This window comes from Dipodomys spectabilis, unplaced genomic scaffold, assembly GCF_019054845.1.
Source record: "Dipodomys spectabilis isolate Male_0828 unplaced genomic scaffold, ASM1905484v1 ptg000174l, whole genome shotgun sequence".
NCBI classification, from domain to species: Eukaryota; Metazoa; Chordata; class Mammalia; order Rodentia; family Heteromyidae; genus Dipodomys; species Dipodomys spectabilis.
This window is the reverse complement of record NW_024870851.1, coordinates 756,594-774,195: the sequence shown is the minus strand read 5'-3', so window position 1 is coordinate 774,195 and position 17,602 is coordinate 756,594. Positions and strand designations below refer to the sequence as shown.

General features: G+C 35.7%; 1 protein-coding gene and 1 non-coding gene across 3 annotated transcripts in view; both read left to right on the top strand.

Moving 5' to 3' along the window:
- Mtx2 (metaxin 2) overlaps positions 1–12,105 on the top strand; it is a 50,339-nt gene extending 38,234 nt beyond the window's left edge. For both annotated transcript variants that reach the window (XM_042694178.1, XM_042694179.1), the window contains 2 exons: positions 1,191–1,267; positions 11,687–12,105. In XM_042694178.1, coding sequence (XP_042550112.1) covers positions 1,191–1,267; positions 11,687–11,858 — 249 coding nt within the window. In that variant the 3' untranslated portion in view covers positions 11,859–12,105. The remainder of the gene's footprint in view (positions 1–1,190; positions 1,268–11,686) is intronic.
- Positions 2,988–3,112, top strand: LOC122120148. The gene has a single exon (XR_006149670.1). It is a non-coding gene; the product is annotated as a small nucleolar RNA SNORA57 (small nucleolar RNA).
- Positions 12,106–17,602: the final 5,497 nt, after the last annotated feature.

Sequence of the window (17,602 nt, the reverse complement as noted above, 5' to 3'; positions counted from 1 at the left end):
ACATTCTGGACATCTTTTATGTCAATAAATATAGATCTTCAGTATCAGGACTTAAAAATAAGGGGAATGGGGCACTGGTGGCTCATGCCTGTAATCCTAGCTACTTAGGAGGCTGAGATCTGAGGATTGCGATTCAAAGCCAGCCGGGGCAGGAAAGTCTGTGAGACTCTTATCTCCAGTAAACCACCAGAAAACCAGAAGTGGCACTGTGGCTCAAGCGGTAGAGCACTCTCCTTGAGCTTAAGAGCACAGGGACCAGCGCCCAAGCCCAGAGTTCAAGCCCCATGACTAACCAAAATTAAAAAAAAAAAAAAAAAGGGAGAAACAAAGGAAGAGGCAACAATGCTTGATAAGAAATGTACTCATTATCTTGTTCATGTAATTGTAACCTCTCTGTATGGTATTTTCACAATAAAAAAATAAAATAAATAAAAAAAATCCTCATTGGATATAGTTGCTAATCTATTTTTTTGGTCTTAAATTTACTAAAGTAACATAATTATGTCTTGTTAAGGTCATGTTTTTTTAAAATAAGTTTTTATTGTGAAAATACCATACAGAGGGGTTACAATTACATGAGCAAGGTAATGAGTACATTTCTTATCAAGCATCGTTGCCTCCTCCTTTGTTTTTCCCTTACCATCCCAGCCCTTCCATCTGTACAACTGCACTCCCCCCTCCACCTCCCAAGGTCATGTTTTTAAGCATCATTAAACTGATTAATCTCTTTTTGCCAAGGCTACCCCTAATTCTAGCAAGCCATTTAACTAATTTGTTTAGTAAATGGTGTGTTTAGTAAAAACTAGGTGTTTAGTAAATAAATAAGGATGGAATGAATTAGAGTAGGAAAACAAACTGAAATGCCCTTACTTGTAGTAGGTAAGCAGTTTCAATTGTATATGGCAAATATATGCAAAACTACTTAATTCAAGAAAATCTCTTTTAGTCTGTGAAGTTTTGAGAGTAAACCTGCTATAGTGATCCTTATCAGTAACAAGTGTATTTAAAGAAAATTCACCCTTTTCCTATTACATAGAAAGCATTATTACTTACATCATCTGTAGTCATTTGAAAATATATAATGAAAAGTTACCCTCAATTTACATTTTTATAAATTGTAATACAAATTAGATACTTTAATTGTTTTCCTAACTTAAATATTTTCCTTTGGGGTCCCTTGCCAATAATAGGTCTTAGAAGATGTAGACCAGTGCTGTCAAGCTCTTTCTCAAAGACTGGGAACACAACCATATTTCTTCAACAAGCAGTAAGACATTTTAATATTGTACATTTTTAGTTTCTTTTGTGTATTATTTGACTGCAAAGTTCCTTTATCACAAAGGAATTGGCTTTTTTGTGTATGTTTTTTTAAATTTACTTTTATTGCAAAGATGCTGTTACAGGAGAGTTACAGTTACATGAGTAAGATAATGAGTACATTTCTTGTTGAACATTGTTACCCTCTCCTTTGTTTTTCTCCTACTATCCTTTCCCTCCCTTACTTCCCCCAGTACCTCCCCCCCCCTCCCCGTCAGAAGTTGTAAAGTTCATTTCCAACATAGTGTCTTGTGAATATCATTGTATCATTGTTGCAATGGGTCATCCTGTGTCCGTGTTTCAGCATTTTGTTATTCCCCTTCCCCTCCCTACATTAGATATACAAGATTCAGGGTACCAAAATCAAATACGGTGACAACAGGGGATATACCATAGGGGGAAGAACATACAAAAGAAACAAAAAAAAAAATCACGTAGTACATTAAAAACAACAGCGATGAAGAAAAACCTTTTGTGACCATATCTTGGGATTCATTTCATTTAGTATCATCTTATATGGTCATATGTACATAGCTTTTGATCTTTTCTGACATATACTAATTATTGCAAATAAGGGAAACCATGGGACCTATGTTTCTTTGGGTCTGGCTTACTTCACTTAATATGATTTTTTCCAAGTCTTTACATTTTCTAACAGATAGGGCCATGTCATTCTTTCTGATGGAGGCATAGAATTCCATTGTGTGTATATACTACATTTTCTTGATCCACTCATCTACTAAGGGACATCTGGTATGGTGAATAATACTGTGATAAACATAACTATGCTGGTAGCTTTTATATGACCTTGTTTGTGACCATTTGGGTAAATGCCCAGAAGTGGGATTGCTGGGTCATAGGGGAACTCTATGTGTAGTCTTTTGAGGAGCCTTTATACTGCTTTCCAGTGCAGTAGGGTTCTCTTTTGGCCACATCTCCTCTAGCATCTGTTGTTATTAGATTTCTTGATTATAGCCATTCTAACTCTAGTGACGTAGAATCTCAGTGTTGTTTTGATTTGCATTTCTTTTATGACAAGAGAAGTTGAGCATTTCTTCACGAGTCTATTGGCCATTCTTTTGTGTGTGTGTGTGTGTGTGTGTGTGTGTGTGTGTGTGTCTGTCTGTCTGTGTGTCTGTGTGTCTGTGTGTCTGTGTGTGTTGGTTGTGGGGCTTGAACTCTGGGCTTAGGTGCTGTCCCTCAGCTCTTCAGCTCAAGGCGAGCACTCTACTGCTTGAGCCACAGCGCCACTTCCAGTTTTCGAGTGGTTTATTGGAGATAAGAGTCTCATAGACTTTCTTGGCTGGGCTGGCTTTGAACCATGGTCCTCAGATCTCAGCCTCCTGAGTAGCTAGGATTACAGGCGTGAGCCACTGGCACCTGGCATCTATTGGCCATTTCCTCTTCAGAGAAGTCTCTCTAAGTCTTTAGCCCACTTATTAATGGGGTAGTTGTTTTTAGGGGATTTAATTTTTTGAATTCTAAGTATATTTTAGGTATGAGGCCCTTGTCTGTTGTATGGCTAGCAAAGATCTTCCAATTTATGAGCTTTCTATTGATCTTGCTAGCTATGTCCTTTGCCATGCAGAAGCTCTGAAATTTAATGCAGTCCCATTTGTCCAACCTTTCTTTGATTTGTGGGAATTGACTTTTTGAAGAAATGTTTATAACCTTTCTTTTCTTGGTGGGGACCAGGCAGTTGGTCCTTTTCCCAATTAGGTACAGAGGCAGAAGGAAGGACTCTAGCCCTCCAGGTATGGCTTCCCATCCACTGATTCTCTCCTCAAGAATGAGGATGGGTGGTAGGGAGGGAAGTGGGGGAGAGATTGATGTATAAAATAGACTTATTTTAAAAATTTAATACTTATTATACATTCATGTAGCCTTTCTTGACTGTGGTAGGCTCTGGGAAATCAAGATTTCTAAAATGTTTCTGTCATTGAGTTTTTCTTAAGTGTTGTTATATAAATCAGTCATTATTGTATAATAAAGGTTTTTTGGGGGGAGGGAAACTTAATCTTTGTATAGTTATTAATACATACTAATTGTACAAAGTAATGGGTTTCATGTTTCCATCCATGTATATATCATGCTTCCATCATATCAGTCCTTCCCTCTACTTTTGCTCTTCCCCTCACTGCCTGCTCTCCTCTCCTCTCCCTTCCCTAATAGTGTACCTCAATGTAGCGTGCCACCAATGCATTGTCTCCTTTTCTGGCTCATTGTTTGGAGATGAGTAACAGGGCACAAAGAACTTGCATTAAATCCCATCACTTCCCAGTTAGTAGTGTTCAAGTTTTTAAGCCTCCATTTTCAACTGAGGAGAAAACCTTTTAGAGATACCCTCTCTCTTTCTATTCCTGTCTTCATGATTAAGATATCTGGTATTGGGAAGGTGGCATAAGATTTGTGGCAATTGCTGGGTACAGTGCCTCATGAAAAGTAAACAACCAGTAAGACATAGTCTCCTTTCCTCCTTCTAGCCTCTAAACTTGAAAGTACAACAAACACATAAACATGCTGTTAACATAGCTACAGTCTATATGGGCTATGACTCTGGGGACTAGGAATGTCAGTAAGATTGAACGAGAAGAATATGGATGGACAGGTCTTATTATTAACTTTTGAAAGTATGAAAATATGTGTAAAGCACAAATTAATGTAAATGATATAGATTAAATGTATGTATATATGCAAATTGAGTAATTTATGTTTCATTGACATAATTTCTTTTTTGAAGTTTGAAGAGTTGCTAATATAGGCAAAGAATGAATTTTCCTTTATTAAAAATTATAATTTTAATACATCAAAAGTTATCTTGTGATCCATTAAAAGGAGCTTAAATTAGTTTTTTAATATCAGTGATTTGCTTAGAAAGTTTATCCTTTTCTTGGTTTATTAATACAAAGTATCTTTCTTTTTAGATGGATAATTTTTAAAAGGCTTTATTTGATATTACTTTTATATCTTCATAAGCATTCATCTTCTATAGTCATGCCAAATATCCTTTGATAAAGATATTAATATCTGTAGTAAAAGTAACTATGATGACAACTTGAAAATATTTAAATATTATTCTAAATATACTACATATAAAATGTCAGACCTGATGGTCTCTGAAATAGAAAAGTCACAGAGTTCAAACCATGAATTCTGCATAGGTAAAGTTTCTGCAACAATGTTCCTATTTCTGTTATTTTGTCCCTAACACAAATGAATCTATCCAAATGTTACTATTATGATATTTTTCTTTGTGATATCAAACCATGAATTCTGCATAGGTAAAGTTTCTGCAACAATGTTCCTATTTCTGTTATTTTGTCCCTAATACAAATGAATCTATCCAAATGTTACTATTATGATATTTTTCTTTGTGATATTGAATTCATATTAGTTCACAAGCTCAGAAGTTTGAATGCGTTATTCCAGTTTATAAATGAGTGCCTTAGTTTGTATACTCTTTTTAGAGGATGCCATAGAATAGATTTTATTTTTCTTCTTAGTTAAATTCATTATCAAAGTGTTAGTACTAGAGATCATTTGGCATGTGATTCAGAGGAAATAGCAGGATATTACTTTTCCTCATAAAGGGTACAGTTATGTTTAAGCTTATATAAGAAGTTCAAATTTAGAATAGTTGTAAAACCAAGAACTTGTATTTGAGGAACTATTTTTTTCTTTATCATTTTATTTTATTTTAGTATGTTTTTTATTGTAAAAATACGGTTACAGTTACATGAATAAGGTAATGAGTACATTTCCGAGCATTGTTACCTCCTCCCTCCTCCTCTGTTTTTCTTTACCATCCCTTTCCATCACCTCTGAAGTTGTAAAGTTCGTTTTCAACATAGTGTCTTGCACATCTCATTGTTACAATGGTTCACCCTGTATCCTTATTTCAGCATTTTATTTCCCTTCCCCTCTCCAAATTAGAAAAATGTATATACAAGATGATATACAAGATGCAGGGCACCAGAATCAAATACAGTGAAAACAGGGGTTATACCATGGGAGAGAACATACAAAAGAAACAAAAAAATCTCATAGTACATCAATAGCAAGCAAGAAAGAAAAAAAACACTGTGTCCCTATCTTGGGGTTCATTTTGCTTAACATCATTTTATATGGTCATATGTACATAGCTTTTGACCTTTTCTGCTGTCCTAGACATATATAAGGGAAACCATGGGACCTATGTTTCTTTGGGCCTGGCTTACTTTACTGAATACAATTTTTTCTAAGTCTTTCCATTTGCTAACAAATGGGGTGACTGAGGAACTATTTAATTGATATTAATATCTAATTATTTGAAGTAGTCTTAAGATATTTAGATTAACATTTTTCACTCACCAATGATTATGCGTAAAGAACAAAATAATTTTAACTTAAATTTATTTTAGCTAAGTATTTAATCAGTATTACAGTGTAAATAAACTTCATTTCCAGAAAAGTAACTTATCTTTTTATTTTGCCATGGCAAAATGTTTCTCAGTAATTTTCCTTTATCTATGGCAGGAGTCAATCCTTTGTGAGTAAGTAGAGTGGTATTTAAAATTAAGATATATGGGTTAGATTCCAAAATGAAGACCTTAAATGTTGTTCTTGGCTCTTACATAGACTGAACTTAGATAAGTCCTGTTAGTTTTTCTTTTATGCCCTCACATTAGAATCGAATTTTGACCCACTAAGCATGTGAAGAAAAGACTCATGAAAGAAATCAAGTGATTTTGTTTGACATGAGAAAGGGAAATCTTGTAGCAAAGATCTTTTCTTTGGAAAAGAGGACAAGCAAGAAACTTGATTTACAAATGTACTATGTGATTTTTTTTTTTGTTTCTTTTGTATGGTCTTCCCCATGGTGTAACCCCTGTTGGCACTGTATTTTATTCCGGTGTCCTGCACCTTGTATATACATTTTTCTAATTTGGAGAAATAAGGATACAGGTTGACCCATTGTAACAATCAGATGTACAAGACACCATGTTGAAAATAAACTTTACAACTTTGGGGGAGAGGGGATTTGGGGAGGTAGGGATGAAAGGGATAGTAGGGGAAAAACAAAGGAGGAGGTAACAATGCTCAATAGGAAAGTACTGATTACCTTGCTCATGTGATTGTAACCCCTCTGTATAGTATCTTTACAATAAAAATATAAAAAAACTGATTCACAAAAGAGTGCCAGTATATATATGGAGTATATAAGTAAGCAGTGTGTAGATTATTTCTAGTATGTAGCGATGACAATATATTAAGAAGCACCTAGATAAACTATATTTTTGTGAAACTAGATGACATAAAGAGAACTAAAGAAAAAAAGATGAAATAATGGGTAAGCAAGGCAAAAGAGTACTAGAAAAATTTTATGGAAAATATTCACGTTTTACAGTACTTTTTTATTTTGATATTCAAATGAAAGTTGTAGATAACCAACAGAAATGTGAAAAAAGATAATTCAAGATAAGGAAACACATTTCTTAGGACTTTAAAAATATATTTATCATCCTGGAATGTTTTCCTAATAAAAAGTCTCTATATAAAGATAAATGTTGCAGTATATTTGAAATATCTTAGAGCTCTTAGGAAGTGAACTTCTGCCTTACCAAATTACAGTCCATAAACTATTTGTTAAGCACAATAGTGTAAAATTGTATTTTTTTCTTTATGGACTATATAACAAAGAAAACAGGAAGTACATGAAAATTTTGGTTTCTACTCAGTAGAAATTTTGGGTCATAACAATTGCAAGTATTTTTTTGAATCCATTGCTTGAAATTTATGTGTGTGCATGCGTGCCAGTGTGTTAGTCCTGGGATTTGAACTCAGAGCCTGTGTGCTGTCCGTGAGCTTTTTTTTTGTGCTCAAGGCTAGTACTCTACCATTTGAACACAGCTCTACCCATAGCTTTTTAGTAGTTAAAGAGTTCCATTGACTTTTCTGCCCAGTCTGGCTTTGAATGACAATCTCAGCCTTTTGAGTAGCTAGGATTACAGGTAATTTATGTTTAGTAGAATTGATACTTTTGTGAGTATTGATCTATGAATTTTAACAAAGGCATTATCGTTTTGTAACTTCTAGAAGAATTTGTAAAAGAAGGGGTTATGGGAATTGATAATTTATGTATTTCAGAATCAGTTAATAGGAATTGCTGGAATTTGTATAGATTATAAGAAATATGCTTTTAAAATTGTATTTTGTTTGTTTCAACCCCCATTGCATTATACTTTTTCATATATTTTCTAAAGTAATGTCAGAACATTAACTATTTTATGTAACACCAGATAAATTTTGTATGCTTTTGTCCATATATAATCCATTGCATTTGGAGTTATGTGGCTGTATGTTTTCAGCAAATACATTTGGATCACTTCAGGGGTTCTTCTGGACCATTCTAATTTGAGCACACATATACACTTGACCTCATTTAGAGCCTTCATTTATTGATAGAGTGGATAGCTATACCCTGGAAGTTACATAAGCTATTCACATTTTTTAGGCTCTGATTCAAGAAGTGATGGTAGTTAGTACTAAACAAGAATTAAAAAGGTACCTTTTAAGAAATGTTTAGGTGGCCTATGTGTGGTGGTACATGTTACTTGGGAGGCAGAGAGGCAGAGATGGGAAGGATCCTGGTTTGAGGACAACTTGGGCAAAAGTGCATCTCAACAAAGAAGCCATTGTAGTGTTTTTTATTGGTAATCTCAGCTATGTGGGAGGCATATGTAAGAGGATTGTGATCAAGGTCAGGCACAAAGGTCAAGGCTCTATCTGAAACATAACTAAAGCAAAAAGTGTCAGTAGCATGGCTGCAGTATAGTGCTGGCCTAGCAGATATCACCCTCCCCCCCCCCCCCCCCCCCCCCCAGTATTTCCTCTGCCAAAAAGAGAGCAAGATTTAGGGATGTGAAAGAGTTGGTGTTCATATTACTTGTCTCAAAGTACCTTAGCTCTACATTGGTCCACTCTGCATGATTTCACTGGGTCTTTGTAAAAGATCTGTTTGTTATTGATTCTTCATTTGTGATAAAAAGATAATGGTGCTATTGAGTCCAAGGACACTCATGATTTTTTAAAAAAACTGATTGATTATCTTCTTAAATATGACTATATACTGCACATCAAGCTTTTTAAAAATTTTTATTTATTTTGTTTTAGACAAGAACTCTGTTTGATGCCCAAACTGATCTTGAACCCATGATCCCCGTCTCAGTCTCTCAAATGTTGAGATTAGGCATGCTCCATCATGCTTGGCTGTATGTTCACTGTAGTTAACACTTCATGAATGTGTCAAAGAGGGAAGACTTTCAAAGAATGTGAATAATTGATGCTGGAAATTGATCCTCCATAGGCAGGATGCTTTCTTCGTTCTTTCTTTCATTTATTTACCCAATACTATTTCAGATCCTAACTACTGTGCTAAGAACTGTGCTAAGTCATTGTTGGATTTACATTAAAGAACATAAAATGTGAGAAAAGGAGGTAAATGCAGTTACAGTGTGGTATAAGAAGCATATGCCTTTTATTGACTCATACAACACATACTAAGAACCCACCTGTGCCAAACATTGTTGTAAATGTTGGGAAAATATCAGGAAAGAAGTATAAGGGTTTTTTTTTGTTTTTTGTTTTTGTTTTTTTCTCTATCATACAACCTACATTTTGATAGAAGAGACATAATGAACAATATATGGTAGATGGTCTAAATGCTACATGGAGAATGAAATTAGGATCATAGCTAGTAAGTGGCAGTGGCTAGCACTTGTTTACTCAAAAATTTATCATTATAGGAATGATAGTAAAATTCATGGCTCAAGTGGTAGGGCAAAGCAAGCCAAATGAGAGCATGAGGCCCTAAGTTCAAGCCTTGGGATCAGCACACACATAAATTTAATAATTATGACAGTGCTTTCTCTTTTAGTAATAATGGCATTAGTATTTGTTGTAATATTATATAGACTGATGATGCTCCATTTATAGATCATTGGTTCTGGGATTATGTTATTTAAAAAATTCCTAGAAAATTTTATGTTGAAACCATCTTTAGGATTGTCTTTAGAAATCTAAATTGCCTTTTTTTTTTTTTTTTTTTGGTTGGTCGTGGGGCTCAAACTCTGGGCCTGGGCGCTGTCCCTCAGCTCTTCTGCTCAAGGCAAGCTCTTTACCACTTAATCCACAGCGCCACTTCCGGTTTTCTGGTGGTTTATTGGAGATAAGAGTTTCATGGACTTTACTGCCTGGGCTGGCTTTGAACCATGATCCTCAGATCTCAGCCTCCTGAGTAGCTAGGATTACAGGTGTGAGCCACTGGTGCCCAGCTAGAAATCTAAATTACTTTAAAAGTGGTAAAATTGAGGTTACATTATGGTTGAAAATTAGATATATTTTTCCCAGGTCTACAGTGAAATCCTTTTTTTAAAAAAAGAAGCTTATTGTTTAAAAATGAGTTTAATCTATTAAACTTTTATAAATTATATTTACGTTTTCTTGTTTTTGTATCTGACAGTTTCCTGACATACTGGAGCCCTACTATATTTATTTGGTGATTAAAATAATAAAATTAGTATCATCTGTTAATATATATTTAAACAGTTAAATAGTCCTCTTCCAAAAGCAAGTCGCAGCTAGCAAATTAAGTTTTTTTTTCATGTCTTATAACAAAGTTAAGAAGGAATAATACATTCTTTAAGCTGTAGTAGAATTATTCTATGAATTTTTTTTTCTTTTTAGTTGTCAGTGGAATATTTTGAAAAGTCATTTGGGTGAAGGTGGCTCAGACCTTTATCCTAGCTACCCAGGAGACTGATATCTGAGGATCATAGTTAGAAGCCATCCTTGACAGGAAAGCCCATGAGACTCTTTATTTCCAATTAACAACCAAAAAAGCTGATGTGGAGCTTTGGTTTAAGTGGTAGAGTACTGACCTTGAGCATAAAAAGCTCAGGGACAGCACCTAGGCCCTAGGACCCAAGTCCTAGGACTGGCACAAAAAAACCACAAATGAACATAGCTGTGCTGGTAGCTTTAGTATGTCCTTGTTTGTGGTTATTTGGGTAAATGCCCAGATGTAGGATTGCTGGCTCACAGGGCAGTTCTATGTTTAATCTTTTGAGGAACTTCCATACTGCTTTCCAGAGTGATCAAAGCAGTTTGCATTTCCAACAATGCAGTGGTGTTCCCTTTTGGCCATATCCCCTCCAGCATCTCTTGTTACTAGATTTCTTGATTATAGCCATTCTAACTGGAGTGAGGTAGAATCTCAATGATGTTTTGACTTGCATTTCTTTTTTGTCTAGAGAAGTTGAGCATTTCTTAAGGTGTCTATTAACCATTCTTATTTCCTCTTCAGAGAAGTCTCTAATTTTTAGTCTTTAGCCCACTTATTAATGGGTGGTTGTTTCTTTGCGGATTTGTTTTTGGAGGGTTTAATTTTTTGAGCTCTAAACATATTTTAGATATGAGGCCCTTGTCTGTTGTATAGCAAGTCAAGATCTTTTCCCAATCTGTGGGCTTTCTATTGATCTTGCTAACTATGTCCTTTACCATACAGAAGTTCTGCAGTTTACTGTAATCCCATTTATTTAGCCTTTGTTTGATTTGTTGTGTTTCTGGATCTTTATTTAGGAAGTATTTAGGAAGTTTTGACCTGGGCCAAGGAGCCCTAGTGTTTCTCCTAGCCCTTCCTGTACTGTTTTCAGGATATCTTACAGTAAGGTCTTCCATTTGGAATTGATTCTGGTACAGGATGACATATAAGGATAATTTGCCATACCTAAGATATGGAATCAACCCAGATACCCCTCACAAGATGAATGGATCAGGAAAATGTGGTATATATACACAATGGGATTCTATGCTTCCATCAGAAAGAATGACATTGCCCCATTTGTTAGGAAATGGAAAAAATTGGAAAAAAAATCACATTGAGTAAGCCAGACCAAAGAAATATAAGCTCCATGGTTTTCCTCATTTGTAGTAATTAGTATATGCCTAAGATAGTACTAGCAGAAGGTCACAATAGTTCCATAGCTATGTACATATGACCACATAAAATGATGCTAATTAAAATGAACTCCAAGATATGGAAATGAAATTGTTTTGTTGTTTTGTTTGTTTTAGTGCACTGTTTGCAGTTACTTCTTTTTTTCTTCATTTTTTTCCCCTCTGATTTATTCCCTGTGGTCACTGTTTTTGATTTCAGTGCACTTTGTCTTGTTTATTTGATTTGGAGATGAGAAGGGGAATCACAGAAAGGGTGGGACAAAGGGTGAACCAAAGCAGCAGTGATACTCACAAGACACCGTGTTGGAAATGAACTGTACAACAATTCAGTAAGATCTCATGAATGATATTCTCATTTTTGCTTTTGTTTTAGACCTACTGAACTTGACGCCCTAGTATTTGGCCATCTGTACACCATTCTCACCACTCGACTGACCAATGATGAACTTTGTGAGAAGGTGAAAAACTATAGTAACCTCCTTGCTTTCTGTAGAAGAATTGAACAGCACTATTTTGAAGATCGTGGTCGAGGCAGGTTGTCTTAGAATTACATTTTAATATAGTTATTTTTAAAATAACTTGAAACATGTTTTACTTGAATGTTATAATAGACATTGGTATCAGAATTTTAAAGCCAAAAACACTGTTCTTTTGCATCCTCACAATAAATAATGTATCCTGTATGTATTCTTTATACTCTTCCTGTGTATACATTGTTAATTTCCAATTGTCTCGTTTGATGTATTGTACTCTAAATCTTATAAGCATATAAAAATAAAGTTTAAACAACTGTATGATTGTTACACTTACTTTTTGATCTTTCTGAGAGCCACTCATTGAGGTATTTATATATATATATATATATATATATATATATACACACACACACACACACACACACACACATACATATATATATGGAAAAATTGTAACGTTAATTTGTGTGGCATACTGGGAGATTACTCTGCTAGTAGACATTCAGTGAACTTGATCATCAGGAAAGTGTTCTTAATAAATTACCACTTAGAAAATGTGGATTAGGGGCTGGGAAGGTGGCTCAGTAGTAGAGCGCTTGCCTTGCATGCATGAGGCCCTGGGTTCGATTCCTCAGCACCGCATAAGCAAAAAGAAAAAAGCCAGAAGTGGTGCTGTGGCTCAAGTGGTAGAGCGCTAGCCTTGAGCTGAAGAGCTGAGGGACAGTGCCCAGGCCCAGAGTTCAGGCCCCACGACCGAACCCAAAAAAAAAAAAAAGAAAAAATGTGGATTAATAGAAGCTGATTCTCTAAGGCACAGATTTTATATGTGAGCATTCTTCCTTAAATTGACCTCCTAAGTTAAATGACCAGAGTTTCAGTTAGAACAGCTGTGATTTGCATTTGGTAAAGGGATAGATTAAAGGACTTTATTTATTTGTGCTTTATCTTTTTGAGACAAGAGCATGTTAATAAGGCCCTTTTATTCCTTTTTGGGGAAGGGAGGATACTTTCCATAAAAGTATTGATAGCAATTTATATGTAAATACTAAGGATTATATGGTAGGTTCTTAAATTTTCTAATATTTCCTATGTTGAAAAACTGAGTGAGGAATCATATAAAAATGTAAGCTGAGCTAGGTGCCTGTGGCTCACGCTTGTAATCCTAGCTACTCAGGAGGCTGAGATCTGAGGATTGCATTGCGGTTCAAAGCCAGCCTGGGCAGGAAAGTCTGTGAGACTCTTATCTCCAATAAACCACCAGAAAACCGAAAGTGGCACTGTAGCTCAAGTGATAGAGTGCTAGCCTTGAGCTGAAGAGCTGAGGGGTAGTGCCCATGCCCAGAGTTCAAGCCCCAGGACCGACCAAAAAAAAAAATTAAGCTGTTTGGTGTAATCATATTTTCATAGTTTCTTTTTATATACTAGAGATTTTTATTTTTTGGGGGCGGGGGGCTGATCCTGGGGCTTGAACTCAGGGCTTGGGTGTTGTCCTTGTGATTTTTTTTTTTTTTGCTCAAGGCTCAAGCCACAGCTCCACTTCTAGTTTTTGTTTTTTTTTAAGTCAGAAATGTTAAGCTTATCAAGTTTAATGCAACACACTTTCATCACTGTAACATTTCACTCCTACAATGAGAGATAATTAAATTCTGCAGTGATCATTAAAATATTGAGAATATTTCTATTTTTAACTTTTAGATGTACATAATTTGATTTGTTTTTTCTGTTTGATAAGCAAATTATATACTTTGGATATTATGGAAAACTTGTACAACAAATAGAGAAACTGAAAGACAAAAATTGTCTTATTACACATGGAATCTCAAAGAGAACAAAATTAATAACCAAATTAAGGTAATGAGTTCTTTTAAAGTAGACTTTTAACTGATCATTCTGCCTAGGAGTTTATGATGATAAAGAAATACTGTTTAAATAGACTGGACAACTAATTAATAATCTGTGAACTATGCTTGGATACAATGCCATCATTTTTTTTTTTTTTTTGGGTCCGGTCGTGGGGCCTGAACTCTGGGCCTGGGCGCTGTCCCTCAGCTCTTCAGCTCAAGGCTAGCGCTCTACCACTTGAGCCACAGCGCCACTTCCGGCTTTTTTCTTATGTGGTGCTGAGGAATCGAACCCGGGGCCTCATGCATTACAAGCCAAGCGCTCTACCACTGAGCCACCTTCCCAGCCCCAATGCCATCATTTGTAAGAGGTAGAAACACTATTCATGTAATGTAGATCCATGTATCATCTATTACGAGTGATTTGACTATGATATTATGCATTCTTTCCAACCAATTAGACTTCCGTTACCCATTCCCTTGTAGAAGTTCACAAGTGTACCCTTTCCATTGGCCAGCTCAGGGCGCATTGCTTGAGAGCTTAGGCTATCTGTGTATCATACTCTTATCTCTAGATTCATACTTGAATCTAGCAAGGCCTAAATAAGTTTCACATTTACACTCCTCCAAAATGTTAGTTTCACTTATTAGCAAACAAGGGAAGTTCTTTGGATGAGAACTTGTTGAGTACAAGGTAGGAGCTCCACAAATAGATGAAATTCAGGCCATGGAATTAATTCTTAAATATTTAGGAATTTAATCTCACACTCCAAAAGTAGCCCAAAGTGAAAAATGAAATCATGAAAGAAATTAAAAAGTGTTTTTCAATTCAATATTTTGAATTTAGGAATAGTGACTATATTCAATTTATAGGATCCCACCAAAGGAGTGACTAGTGGGAAAATAACAGTTCACAAGCTCATGATAGAAAACAATTCTATAATCAAGATCTACCTTACACTTTTAGAATGTAGAAAGAAGCAATTAAATTGTAAGTGCTATGAAGGGAATAGTGAAGAGTAAAACAATTCAGTGGAAATATACAGTAGGAGACAAATGAGACCCAAAATAACATAGAAAAACACAAGAGACAATCAGTAAAGTCCTAGGAAATCCAAAGGATCATTTAGGATAAGGGAGGAAATAGTCATTTAGGATGATAGTTCTGGAACAACTATATATCTGTGGAACAAATGATCAACTCTTACCTAAACTATACACAAAAGTGAACTCAAAGTATGGCATAGATCTGAGTGTCTAAAAGAAAACATCGGACAAAGTCTTCATGATCTTAGAATAGGCGAAGATTTTAGGCAGGATACAAAGATTTTAAGGAAAGGAAAAAGTCCTTAAAACCATCTTCCAGCCAGGTGCTGGTGGTGCATGCCTGTAATCCTGGCTATTCAGGAGGCTGAGATCTGAGGATCACGGTTTAAGCCCCCATGAGACTTATTTTCAATTAACCACTCAAAAACTGGAAGTGGCACTGTAGCTTGAAGTGGCAAAGCATTAGCATTGAGCAAAACAGGTCTGGGACAGTGCGCAGGCCCTGAGTTCAAGCCCCATGACCAACAAATCAAAATAAAAAGCTTACCTTCCTTGCTAGGTGCTGGTAGCTCACCCCTGTAAACTATTAAGGAGGTTGATATCTGAGGATTGGGGTTCAAACCCAGGCTGGGTAGAAAATGTCCCTGAGACTTGTCTCCAATTAATCACCAAAAAGAAATGGAGCTGTGGCTCAAGTGGTAGAGCAGTAGCCTTGAGTGGAAAGCTCAGAGACAGCTCACAGGCCTGGAGTTTGTGACCCAGGTCTGACATAAACCCCATTATCTTCCATATAAAGTAAATGAAAAGACCCCTAAATGGAGATTTTTTTTTACAACAATGTATGTGAAGATTTTATATCTCCAAGAACAAAGTACTCTGAGAATTTAGTTAAAAATGCAAATAAGCCAAGTGAGCAAAAGATTTACATAGACACAAAAGAAAACATATCAATGGCTAATGAAAACAAGCTATACATCAGAAAAATATAAATTGAACTACAATGAGATCTCATCACACACCTTTTAAGACATGTTAATTTGCAGGCAACTTGTTTTAATGCCTTTAACTCATCACCCCTATGATTTCCTTAGTCAACATTTGAATTTAGGAATAATGAAAACATAGGATTGTGAATCTTGAAAATACCAAATGGATACCAAGGATGGAAGACAATTGAAAGTCTCATACATTGCTAAGTAAAAATGCATAAGTTGGTGAAAGTACTTTGGAAACTGACAGCTTCTTAAATACATGTGCTACATGACAGATTCTACTACTGGGTATTTGCCCTAGAGGAATGAAGAAAAGATTTATGTCTCAATATTCACAGCATTGTAATCCATAAGAGTCCAGAACTGGACCATCTATAGGCAAATAGTATGTTGCAATACATTTGATTAGTAGAACAATAGTAACAAAAAAGAATAAGCTACCATAAGTTGCAATGACCTTGTGAATCCCAAAACCATGGCACATGAAAGTATAGGCTAGTGTAAGACTTTGGAATGAGCAGCAGATGTAATCCTGCCCATTTGGGAGGCTAAGATGAGGAAGAATGAGCTTTGAGCCTCCAGGCAAAAAATTCACAAAATCCCATTCCAACTAATTAAAAAAAAAAAAAAAAAAAAAGCTGGACACAGTATGGGCCTCTCATCCCAACTATGCTGGAAGCGTACATAAATAGGAGGATTACATTCTAGACTAGTTGGGGCAAAAGTGAGACCCTATCTCAAAACAGTAGTGCCAAAATGAATGAATGAATGCAGTTATCTTAAGATAGAAGCTGCATTCTGTGTTCTATTTCACTTACACCACTGCAATTTTGAAGTGATTTTTGATACCATACCAATCCTTGTTTACATAAGGAAAGAAATAAAAAAAAAATTTTTTTTTTTGGGGTCCAGTCGTGGGCCTGAACTCTGGGCCTGGGCGCTGTCCCTCAGCTCTTCAGCTCAAGGCTAGCGCTCTACCACTTGAGCCACAGTGCCACTTCCGGCTTTTTTCCTTTTTGCTTATGTGGTGCTGGGGAATCAAACCCAGGGCCTCATGCATGCAAGGCAAGCGCTCTACCACTGAGCCACCTTCCCAGCCCCAGGAAATAAAAAATTTCTTAAGAAATTGAATTTTTAATTCCAATCTATGAATATAACTAGTGACATATCACTATACAATTTACTTTCACGCATCCTTTTTTCTTTGTAGTTATTTTTATTGCCTCTCCCTCTAGCCAGAAATCACAAACTCAATTCAGAACCCAGACAAATAATGAATAGAGTGAGACAGGCTAGGCATTAGAAATAAGGACCGGTAGGGGGGCTGTCAAACTGCAGAATACATGCCTCTACCTAAATGAATTAAAATATAAAAATCAAAGCAACTTGCTTGTCTGTAGGTCATAGTCACCATTATGAATTCATTGACTTATGACTTAAGATATATAGTACCATATAAAGGAGTTTCTCAAGTAGGAGGGAGGGAATATCCTGGCAAACTTTTTCAGACCGTACAGTCTGCCTAATTAAGAACCACTGGTCTTTTCCTTTGTTATCTAGTACTAAATGATGATAATTTGATAATTTGTGTAGCTTTAGTTAGTGGCCATTGCTAACTGTTTTCTTTTTGCCAGCAGAGATGTTAAATTTTCTATGGGTTTTTAGCAAAACTACATGTGTTCAGCACAACTGTATTATTAGAGAAATAACAAGAAACAACTATTACTTAGTTCTCAAATGACCCATATTACAGTGTCTAGTACTTGGGCAAGAATTCTATTTTCTCATTTATTATTCAGTCACTCATTTATCCATTTAATAAACATTTAAATGTATGCAAAAGTAAGTTAGTGGTTTCTTTTCTCTGAAGATTTTTAAAACTCAGTGTTGAGAACAAGAAAACCTACCACTGGTATTCAAATGGCGAATGTCA